Genomic DNA, 11,470 nt, shown 5'->3' on the forward strand with positions numbered 1-11,470 from the left:
AAAGACCAAACAGTTTACACCAATATGATGAATAGTTATACTCTGTTCCGGAAATGTAAAAAAAAACCAAACTCCCTTTAGGTGAGTTCAGCCCGCTGAGTGCACAGCCCGGTCCGGGGACGCTTAAGCCAAGCCACGCATTAATGCTTCCGCAATCCAATAATGACCCAATATATGTGTTTAGCCACTTATCAATGCCCTTATCCGTGATCGGATGGAGAGACAGACATCATGCATAGAGGTATAGCAAATTGAATACTGTATTTGATTTAGAAATGTATGGTACATTAACATAATAACCACGCAAGAAAGAAACATTGAATAGGCTAATGTAAATAAGCGCTTTGAGCGACCCTGGGGCGGCAGAGAGGAGGGGGTTGTGGGGGGAGGGGGGAGCCCGCAGACTTGAATCAATGTAGTAATAACAAGCAATTCCACTTTTCATTATCTTTTTTTCTCTTTGCATAAATGTGACCGGTAACATATCTCATTATCACCCCCCCCCCCTTCCCTCCCTCCCTCCCTCCTCCCCCCTCCCCAAAACACAGCCAAAAATCAACAAAAACGCCTAGAGCACTTCAGTTGTAAGTTTTGACAAATATTTTATGTTGGAACACCAAGTCAAGAAAAGTGAGGAAGGGATAGAAAAGAGGATGAGACGGGAGAAAGCATTAATTATGTACAAGCATATTTCTACACGTATATTACAGACCGGGAGAATTATCGCATTATTTGAGATATACATAATTCAATATAAAATTTGGAAAATAAAAATCTCATACAGTCATAAACGGTTCCGTTCGACATTTTTTTGTTTTGACCATGTACCCCACACAGGCAGTGACAGGAGTGTATTTAAAAAGGTGCTTACGACTTAAAATGATTGTCTGATGAACAAAAGTAAAAACAGGATTGCATCTCGTCTGCATGGCGGCTGTTCCGCCGTCATCATCATCACCATCATTAGGACTTAAAACGGAGATGAGGACCCAAAAAAAAGCGACGAAGACACCAAGACGATCTGATTTTATTCCCTCTGATCGATGTTCCTGATGGAAAAGTCTGACAAAACAAAAAATAAAAAGACATCATGCAAGTCTAGTGGTGGTGGTGGCGTGGGGGTATGAAGAGGAGGGGGAGGCGTGGGTCCTTTGAAAGCGCTTTTTAATAAAAAATAATAATTAAAAAACGACGTGCTTTTATCTCTTTTTATTTTAATATTTATATCAATCGGTCCTTTTTTTCATCCGCGATATTTCACAAGTCTTCTTTTCTTCCTCTCAGGTCCATTTTCCCTGTAAATATTTCTCTTTTTGTTTGTTTTTCTGTGTTTTTCCATCCTCCCCGCTCCGTATCATACATCGCACTCCGAGTCGCTGGATGTGACGGACAGGATGGACGTCCCAGTATCAACTCTCTCTGCCATACTGGAAACGCTGGTGGTCGGACTGGCCGCGGTTGATGGCGACTCTGCCGAGCTGTGAGGGGTGAGGCCGGCCTCTGACAGGGACCTCATACCGCTCGGTCCTATTGCTTGGTGCTGGAGCCTGGAGAAGAAAAGAAGACAGAGGAGGGGAGGGGGAGGGGGGGAGAAGGAACAAATTAGAGAAATGGCAATTAGACCTGAGAATGTCCCCCTTCCCCTCCTCCTCCTCCTGCAAAATAGGGGTTCAAACTCGCCTTTCTTTCCCCCTGCCGGCCCCTGCCATGCATGCATGCTTTTATCAAATAGCCAGCTTTCAGAGGACAAAACACAGCACTATTTAGACTCCCAAATGTTGGAAGAAATGCAATGAGTTATTTTGTTTCCCTACAAAAGTAGGCATGTTCAACGTGCAAGTCACCAATCTGCCTTTAAAAAAAAATGTAAAGTACATGTCACTGCAGAAAACTAAGATTTTAATCCAACCTGAAGTCTTTAAAAAAAAAAGTTTGGTGGCATTCTTCACAGCTGTCTGTTGCTATTTTGTTGTTTATTCTGGTTCCTCGGCATTTGCTGTAAAGTTGTTATTCTCCTTCAGCGCTGCACAGTTTTATTTATCTTACAATAAATAGAACCCGAGCTTCTGCAGTTTGAGTACCATGTTATTATTATTATTATTTGTTCAATAAAATATAGGTTTTGGTCCAAACGTAACATATCGTGAGGCTTTGACATCAGTGTGATGGAAGTGGAAGTGTATGAATGAGTGACGTCGAGATCCAGGTTACTCTAATCATCCTAAATGTTATCTCCAATCCACTCATGATAATAACTCCATCGCGGCGGAATAATATCAGGCTGGAAATCTATCTCTTCATTTAGCAAAAAGATTAGAATAGTGTTCATATGGCTTAGTATTCTCTCTGAGTTATTTTCAAATCAATTACAGCATTTTAATGGAATGATACCACACTTAATGTTATGAATACAGCCTAAATGCGTTTTAATACGCATGATCATTTTAGTCAAGTACTATCTATAATATCTCTATTATCCTTTGAGATAATCTGTCCCAACAATGCTAAGTAACTTGTGATGTTAACATGACAAATACCATCGTACGTGTTACATGTTATATGCGCTGTGCAGCTTAAATTAACCATTTCATAGCTTTAGCAAACACAAACATATTTAAAATAATGTGCAAAACATTACAATTTCAAATGTATATCAAGGTGGATACAACAATTTCCCTTTTGGCTAAATAAATATTGTGAATTATGTCAAGTCGAGTTTACTTTTAATGAATAGTATCAGCATGGCTATTTACACTATTATCATCTCAATATAATATATATGTATATAACAATATATACATATATATTCTTATTTAAATATATTGTTGCAGCACGTTTTTATTATTAATCATTAATCATTTATTCCAGTATTTCACTCTTACGTAAAACATAAACAAACTGTTTTAGGTGAAAACTGCTCAAAAATCCTCTCATCGATTTAACAGCAATCTAGTTTGTTATTAAAGTATTAATATTTTATAATTTGAAGTTATGTGAACAACTAACTAGAGTTTTAACATGTATCGTGTTTTAATGTGTTTGATAATTCCATATATTGTTCTAAAATGCCAAAAAATAAATTAAATACTTGCTAAAAATGTTTGATAGAAGTTCTTCAATATATATTTTTAAAAGCATTTAGTATTTTTAAAAGACCGTTTTGTATATTTAAAGCAGGGTAAATAGTATCCACGGTGTTCCTCCTGATTCCACTTCATAACAAACATGTCGCCGCAGCCTGCTCCCTCCCCCGGCCAACAGACGCGTCCTTCAGACTCTCTCTGTCCGTACCACCATTAATACAATCTGTCTTTTTTTTTACCCCTGTTGCTTTGAGCCTTTATAGACACACTTTTAAACAGTGTTGTGTTAAGACTGCAACCATAAAATAAATGTTAAAAAGCCAACCTGTTTTTAGCCGCCGCGGCTCTGTCTCGTTGCCTCCGATTTTTAAACCAGTTTCCGACCTGTGTAGGAGTGAGTCCAGTGGCTTGAGCCAGTTCCCTTTTCTTGCTGGGGTTTGGATACGGGTCCTGAAGGTACCACTCCCTCAGCAGGCTCCGTGTCCTCTCTTTGAAACAGTGCGTCTTCTGCTCGCCGTCCCAGATGGTCCGAGGCAGCGGAAACTTCTTCCGCACCCGGTACTTATCGACCGGTCCGAGGGGACGACCGCGGAGCTTCTCGGCCTCCTGGTAGTGTGCTTCCAGCCACATGGCCTGCAGTTTGCCGTGCGAGTCCTTGGTGAACTTGTGGTTCTCCAGGATGTGGTAGAGGTCTCTGAAATTCCCCGTGTGGAACGCCACCACCGCCCGGGCGCGCAGGATGGACTCGTGCTTGTTGATCGCTTCGCATGCTCCGGGAGCCACAGGCAGCGACCAGAGGAAACGGCCCAGCCGCTCGATGTCCCCGGTCTCCTCCAGCGTCTCGCAGACGCTCGCCACCTGCTCCGGGGAGAAGTTGAGGGTCGGTAGCTGAAACATGGACAAGTCTTCTGGAGACCTGGTGGTGGGAGCGCTGTTCGCCAGAAGCACTGGGCGATCAGCGAAGTTTGGCAGGAAGAAATGGGAGGGATAAAGCTCTAAAGGGGATCTGAAAACCATGGAAATGACCTGAGAGATAAAGAAAATTATCGAGAAAAAGGTGAAACCGAAAAAATACGGCCAGTAAAAAAGATTGAATGATTCAATGGCTTTCGCCTAATGACACCAGCCTCATAATATCTCCCCCCTAGATCCGCCGTTGAGTGTAGCATTGAAACATTTTGTTTCCCTTTTCTATTGGTCTTCTTGGTGTCGTTGTAGCGTTGTCATGGCAGCCCTGCCAATCACTGTCAAGCGTGCCAATCATTAGCCAGTACGTGGCGCGAGGCTTTCACCACTTGTGCAGCACGCACGGGGGTTATCAGAGTCTCCGATCTCCACAGTAACCCTCCCACCACACCAGCGCATCAGGCACAAGCCAATGCTCGCCTATCTGCTGAATGGAATGAGCAATTAGAGGGTGGAATATTATTGCGATCTTAACGAGGCTCGTTAAAGCGAAAGAAGGTATATAGACTGGAGATGCTTAGCGGAGACGGGGATGGAGGGAGGCAGAGGGAGCTTTAAAAGGGGGGACAAATGGACAACCAATAACTGCGACACCGGAATACACGTTTTGAATTGAAGCGAGTCAATTTGCACATTATTTTTCGTAGTTTTATCCGGTATAAGATACTTTTTTAAAATCATTTTTTGGTAATCAATCCATTCATTTTTGCTCGGGGGAAATTAAGGCATTACCGGGTCGGGTGTTCCGCGTGTTTCCTTTTCATTTTATCGCTTTCCATTCGCTTGTATTTAAAAAAAAAGAAAAAGATCAAATTGTGTTATGCATGATCCCATACACTTTTTGTTTTTGTCCTGGATCTGTCGATGATTTAGAAATATATATGTATATATTGCATTTTCGCAATTGTATGACAGTCTGAGCATGACTTTACCCGCGCTCGCTGGTGTCTCTGGTCACTTTGTGCTTGTCCGGGTGAAGGCTGCCGTGTGACCCCGCTCCCCCTCCTGTTGTCCCCGGCCTGGCCCGCGGGACGCCGGGCGCAGCCCTGGCCCCCTGCCCGCTGCCATCTCTCCAACCAACACAATTTATTGTTTCAAAATGAATATCGATGCGAAGCGTTGTGTTGATTAAACAAAGATAATGGCGTGTCTGTTTGACAACTAATTTACCAGTGGCGTAACCCTTTTAATGCCACCAGTTTATCAGGTTTGTGTGCGTGTGTTTGCGTGCGTGTGTGTGTGTGTGTGTGTGTGTGTGTAGGTGTGATAGTCCAGCCCTCTAATTAATAACATTAGTATTGGAATTACAATCAAATGGCAACATGAAAGCTTCTTGGGGACATAAAAGCAGTGTTCATGCATTTGATCTAGTGGTTAGGAGACGATCAATGTCCACAGGATTCGGTTTACAGCAGTAGCCACGGCGGTGTGATTTACATGTTTATGGCTAAAACGGCTTCATATTTAGACAAGGCTTATAGGGTGTTAAAATAGTGTGAGTTCACTCTAACACGAACAGTGCTCACATTGTGAAAGGGCCGTGTACAAGGCATAGCATCTAGACTCCGCTTAATCCGCCCTCAATAAAGCTGACATAATGATCCTAAGCCGCCTTTTTACAAAATCATTCAGGAATTCAAAACTTTTCTTTCCCTCTCTCAGATTTGCACATTCTCCACGGGGCTGGCCAGATACACCAGCGACCTCAAGCTTGGAGGGACAGTGAGTAGACCAGCTGGACATGCATGCAATCAGTGCCTGTATGTGTTCACCGTTTCACCGCAGCTGACATGCGAGGGTACAGTTACGCAAGTTTTACGCACTTTTACGCATGACTGTTTGGGGCAAAAGAGGGCACTTTCATACACCTATGGATGTGATACAGAGAAGGGGTTGTGATGATCCTATTGCAGGGTTAGGCGTTTGGTTCCTGCGTGCCTTTCGGGGTTGTGTGCGTGAGGGGGTCGGGTAGTGCACTAAACCTGGCCAATGCGCTATACGAACCTCAGGAGAACTCATTCCAAGTGGCACTTGAATTGGTCCCGTTGGAAAGTTCTGTGGACTGGAAGTAAAGGCTGGTATTTTCATGCTGGTGTTAAAACTAACCTCCCAGCCTATATCCCCCTCCTCCTCCCCCCCTCTCTCTCTCTCTCTCTCTCTCTCTCTCTCTCTCTCTCACACACACACACAAACATATATGCGCACACACACACATGCACGCACACTCCAAAATGCAGTTGAGAGTGCAGGCTTAGCAGCACTACTTCGAATATGCAAAGCCTCCTACCTGACTGTGTTCCTGGTTCACCAATTTAGGTGATCACCATTCAAGCCCAGGCTGCAGGTATTATCCAGCATTATGTTTTGGAGGAGTCTTGTTTGGGAGGAGCCCTCGCAGGCAATTCGGAAATCACTCCTAGAAAAAGACTAGAAGTGAAATGTAAAACCTGAATGGGGATTGAGGGAGAAAGAGCCCGTGCTAATTCACATTCTTTAACATGGCTTTTGTTTACGCTAAGCATGTAATTAACACCCCCCAAACAAGTTTATTCACCTGCCGTAATTGTGTGTTTATCCGAGGGTTTGCTGAATGTTCCAAGCAGCGGGGGACCACAGCTCTGAAAGCACATGGAGACTTCTCCGTTTACTTACAGCCCAAACCTCCAGACACGACAACACAAACAGCCGTTGGCACTCTAAAAACACAGATATTGTGTCGGTCAAGCAGACAGAGGAGCCCCATTTCTTCCCGGGTGACGTTATTTCTGATCTTAAATCACTTCGTCAAACTTTGTTTTGGAAAAAAAACTTTTATTTAAATCAATAGTTTTGCTGTTCAACATATAGGTCTCGACGACTATTTATTGAGCTCCAACCGTTCTTGATGCAAGCAATGAATATTACCACACTAGTTAATTGTCAATGTTCAGTCCCGTTGCAATAAGGGGAGCAAATAAACAAAGCTGATGTTATACGTCATGCACGGGAGTGAGGGAGAGAGAAGTGGGACCGGATGAGAGAAATACATTAAAAAAAGGTGTTGACTGTAAAAAGATAAGAGGGAAAGAGAAAGAAGGCACGACAGAAAAGGATCTTGTTTTATTTGTTGCTCCCTCGTTGACCCCGGTTTGGTAGAGGCTGGCCAGAAAAGGCAGCACACCCCTCCCTGGCAAACACAGGGCAGACTCGATCCTGGATTCATCTCCACAATACACAAGACCACACTTTAGTGCACCGACGGGTACGTAACCAAATAAATCACTGTTTTCATTTCCCTTATTACTTTAAGTCTGAGTGGCCTCTCTATAGATATGAATGCATACACGCGTGCGGGCATGCATTTAATTTTGAACCTACGATATTTAATTATCATTCAATGCAAGAATTTGTTTTAGTTTTTCTTCTTTTTATGTGCGGAATTCAAAGCTGGTGTTTACTCCCCAAACATATATCAGAAGTATACCTTTCTTCTTTCGGCTCATGGTTCCCCCCCCCCCCCCTGCTTGTTCTTCTTCGTCCCCTGCAGAGCTGCATGTGAGCGGAGTCCATGCCCGCCGCGGACTGTCACCACTCGAGCTCCGGACTGGACGTGGCACTGGTCCACTGCCGTTTCACTGGTTCATTTCTCCGAGATCGGAATGGAAATCCAGCCGCTGCTCCTGTAAGTTAAGCAGACCCGCTTTACGACCACGATGCTCGACGACTCATTTTTATTTTTCGGACCCTTTTTTGTCAGGAATATTCATGAAATGATACAGTTTTAAGCTCATCGGGCATTTTTGGTTTGAAAGACGTAACGGGCTCCTCTCAGATCTCTTCGAACAGATCATCAATTAATTCGTTGTATATAGCCTTCTCGATATATTTTTTTATTCACGGAGCACCGGGGAGATCGATGCGTTTGCAGAGCAGCATGTGCTGCTGCCGGGACTGTGGGCGCACAGCCCCCTCCATCCCACGCTGGCCATGCCAATGTACCGAGACTCGCTGTGTCTACACTGTAAGAAGTGTCAATCTAACCAAGTCATAGCGTTGCACTCAGTTTGGCAAATGTTTAATTATTGCTGGAAAATTGTTAAACCTCTCCGACATGTGATCATGTATCATCACTTTTAAGATGACCATTTTGAATCAGTGTAATTGTATTAATAATTATGGGAATTTTATTTGGACATAGTCTATTGTGTTTTGCTTTAACCCTTGTGTTTCCTTAGGGTCATTTTGACCCGAATCAATATTACACCCTCCCCCCGCTTTTGGATTAATTTGACCCCATTCAATGTTTAATGTCGGTGTTCTTTCGGTAGTCAACAAACAAACATAAAGTGCCTCACACTTAAACTTGGAAAACAATATTAATTCTAATAATTTTCTCGAGGTTTTAATTGCTGGCGTCAAATTGAACCCAAAGGGTAAAATATGTTAGTAAATATAAAGGTAACAGGAGGGTGAAACATTGAATCGGGTCAAAATGACCCTATAGGCGGGGGGAGGGTGTAATATTGATTCGGGTCAAAATGACCCTAAGGCAACACAAGGGTTAAGATGGTCGCACACGTTTCTGCAAAACATATTGCAATGCGTAAGATGTTTGAAATGGCCATCGCCAGAATGGCATTATTTCATCATCGCATTAGGGAAAGAAATATGATAAAATTAAGAATGATGTGTTCTGATATTTTTTGCAGCGCATAATCTCTTGCTCTCAGATAATTTACTGCTGCAGAAGCAATGCTGTTTTTCTTTTTCAGACCATTTGAAGGCTAAAATTACATATTTCATTTTGCGTATGATTTACTTGATTCAAAGACCCAAAGCGACAAACCATTAAGTCGGTTACTGTACCAACTGTCAACAGTTGCCTACTCGTATGCTCAGGGGCAATAGGTCACCCCGGCGTGCATGTCCATATGCAACATATAACACAATGCATGCATTTGAAATGAAATAAATAGAAAACGTAAATATATTTTTGTGTGTGATAATTTCGTCATAATGATGCCCAACTTTATTAGCAAAGCTTGTATCCTAAAGTTGTTAACACCTCTCTCGTTCCTCTCTCTCCCCCTCCAACCCCACCCCCTCTCCTTTCTTTTATTGTTTTTTATTGTGTGGTCTCATTAGGGGGACTTCCTGGCAGGGCTGGGAGCTTGTATCGGAGCTGTCCAATCAGTGTATTTACACGGGTTGTTAGCGACAGTTAATGAGGGCTCCTCCCCGGGCCGGTAGAGAAAGGCGCCTCAACATTAAAATGTACCTTGTGTCAACTCGTTACTTCTAATGAACCTCCATGTAAAAGCCTCCTCGTACTCAATGGAGCCGTGCGCCCGGATCTTGTGTGTGAGACCCCTGGAAGAGTGGAGCTGCAGAACGGCCTCCCTTTCCCCCCTTTCATCCGCTCACTCGGGGAGAGTCGCTTTTTCTCTGCATGTCCGGGCTCCGTGATGCATGCACACATGCCTGCTTGTGTGAGTGTGTGTGTGTGTGTGTGTGGTGTGTGTGTTCAGTGAAGGTGGGTGGTGCATATGACCTCTTTACAAGAATGTAACGTTGGCAACACCACACGTCCCCAACTCGCCGACGCTTAGTCAGTGGCCATGCGCCTCTTTATTAATGGAACAACAATAATACATAATATAACGTATAAATTAACACAGGGCCTTAAGTCTGAGAAGTCAAACGTGTTGAAGATCCCCATGGTGTTTAAGAGTATAGTGCCCATGCATTCGCCACTAAAAGTACGAGAAGTGTGTGAGAAAGAGAGAGAGAGAGAGAGAGAGAGAGAGAGAGGTGTTTGTATCACAAACCTGATATGTCTTCTATTGTTGGCTGAACGATGCTTGACGTGCCAGGTATTGGCTCTGCAGAAGCAAGTTCATTTCTAATCAACCTCATCCCCCTCCGTCCACCCCGCGTCTGGCCCCCATGGCTTGTTGAGCCGCATCAGCAACACATCACTGGCCCTCAATTCAGGTACAAACTGGAGGAGTTTGGCGGATCCCTGAAGTGGACTCCCCTCTTACTCCTCTAACCCACGGAGACACTTACAAATCAATTAGGCTCGTCTGGTCTCGGCCTCAGCGCTAGTCGTCATTTCTAAAAACAGGTGGCTGCCGCCCTTATGGCCCTTCTGAATCCATAGCACTCTCTCTGCCTTCATTAGGTCATTTACATAAGCCAGTGGCCTGATATTAACACAAAGTAAAAGCGACCCATCATGTGCCGGTATACCTCGATGTCAAATGCGCCCCTGTGTCGCCTCTCACCATCAGTTTAACCCTATAGTCGCCGGGTCCCTCGAGTTAAAGAGCTGCAGCGCTGGAGGAGGCCGCGTGTGCACTGTTCCAGGTAGATGAGTTGATTTGGAGACGGAGAAATGAATAATGGGCGCATCAGATGCATTGCCCCCAAGCTTCACATACGATGCTCACCTTCCAATCCCCCCCCCCCCCCTCAAGGGTTTGTTAAAGAGCCAATCTCTGTGTCCACCCTTCGAGAATCATCGTGCATCACTTATCTGCATGTGTGGGCCTCAAAGTGCACACGGACTCTGGATAGGCAACACCATGGCCGGGGTTACATCAGCACAAATGTTGACAAAATGTCTCTCGGTTTTGGAATCGACTGTCAGGGCTGATTAGGCGCCCCCAGCTCTCGGATGCAGATGAGCTGCGGATGCTCCGGAGCCCGGTGTCACAGGAGCTAACAGGCAGTAATTACTGTGGCTGACATATCGTCTTTAAAGCTGACTGCTGTTGGATGAACCGCAGACAGCGTGCAGACAGTGTAGGCCGCACAATGCGTTGGCCGACAGGCCACGTGGTCCCTTTCAGCAGGGTTCATAAAGCTGGGCTGGTCACGTGCTCCATAGCTGACCTTTACATAAGTGAAACAGACTCTTATCTTATTTAAGCTATAGTGTATGGTAGATCATGAGGGTGTGAATGAAAAAAAACATGAAGTGTAACGTAACTATGTACACATTCGCTTATTGTATCAATAAAGTACTATACCTATACATTTGAATGCAAGCCTTTTGCTTGTTAAGTATTCTTGCAATGTGGCAAAGCTGCTTATATTGTATCAATATTTCTTCCAGCAGGCTAAATATGTATACGTATAATAAAGACACCATTGAAAAGTGTATTCCCCACTACATTAGTATAGTATTTACATTGTTTGCTATACTTATTAACACAATTAACGCGATAACTTGTTTTACGTTTTAATTCCACGACAATATTTTAAATATTTAGTTATTTGTCTGCTTCCGATTGAACTACAGCACGCTTAACGAATATAATATAATGCAATGTTATGGTTGTATAAAGTATTACAATAGTCCCACTTGAACTATGAGCTTAAATAACAAGTATTGTCCCAATAATTGATATAATTGTTTTAAACTGAAATTTACCATG

The 11,470-nt window shown here is 43.6% G+C and overlaps 1 protein-coding gene and 1 long non-coding RNA gene across 3 annotated transcripts; one reads left to right on the forward strand and one right to left on the reverse strand.

The window, feature by feature from the left end:
• Positions 1 to 555: 555 nt before the first annotated feature.
• Positions 556 to 4,215, reverse strand: six3a (SIX homeobox 3a). The gene is made up of 2 exons (XM_056435673.1): positions 3,409 to 4,215; positions 556 to 1,547 (listed from the first exon to the last, which is right to left on the reverse strand). Exons 1-2 carry the CDS (start codon positions 4,098 to 4,100, stop codon positions 1,355 to 1,357), a joined length of 885 nt encoding a protein of 294 aa, XP_056291648.1. The 5' UTR covers positions 4,101 to 4,215; the 3' UTR covers positions 556 to 1,354.
• A 251-nt stretch (positions 4,216 to 4,466) lies between these two features.
• On the forward strand, positions 4,467 to 11,205 carry LOC130207631 (uncharacterized). Of its 2 annotated transcripts, XR_008834310.1 has the most exons (4): positions 4,467 to 4,547; positions 5,712 to 5,771; positions 7,576 to 7,710; positions 9,174 to 11,205. It is a non-coding gene; the product is annotated as an uncharacterized LOC130207631 (long non-coding RNA). The 2 variants fall into 2 exon arrangements; XR_008834311.1 differs by lacking the exons at positions 4,467 to 4,547; positions 5,712 to 5,771 and adding an exon at positions 7,218 to 7,290.
• Positions 11,206 to 11,470: the final 265 nt, after the last annotated feature.

The sequence above is a fragment of the Pseudoliparis swirei genome, chromosome 17, assembly GCF_029220125.1.
Source record: "Pseudoliparis swirei isolate HS2019 ecotype Mariana Trench chromosome 17, NWPU_hadal_v1, whole genome shotgun sequence".
Classification (NCBI taxonomy): domain Eukaryota; kingdom Metazoa; phylum Chordata; class Actinopteri; order Perciformes; family Liparidae; genus Pseudoliparis; species Pseudoliparis swirei.

Excerpts from the sequence above, each read along its gene's own strand:
- six3a (XM_056435673.1), bottom strand. The coding sequence starts at position 4,100 with ATGGTTTTCAGATCCCCTTTAGAGCTTTATCCCTCCCATTTCTTCCTG. Across the intron at positions 1,548-3,408 it reads GCCGCGGCGGCTAAAAACAG|GCTCCAGCACCAAGCAATAG; the intron begins GTTGGCTTTTTA and ends TTTCTTCTCCAG.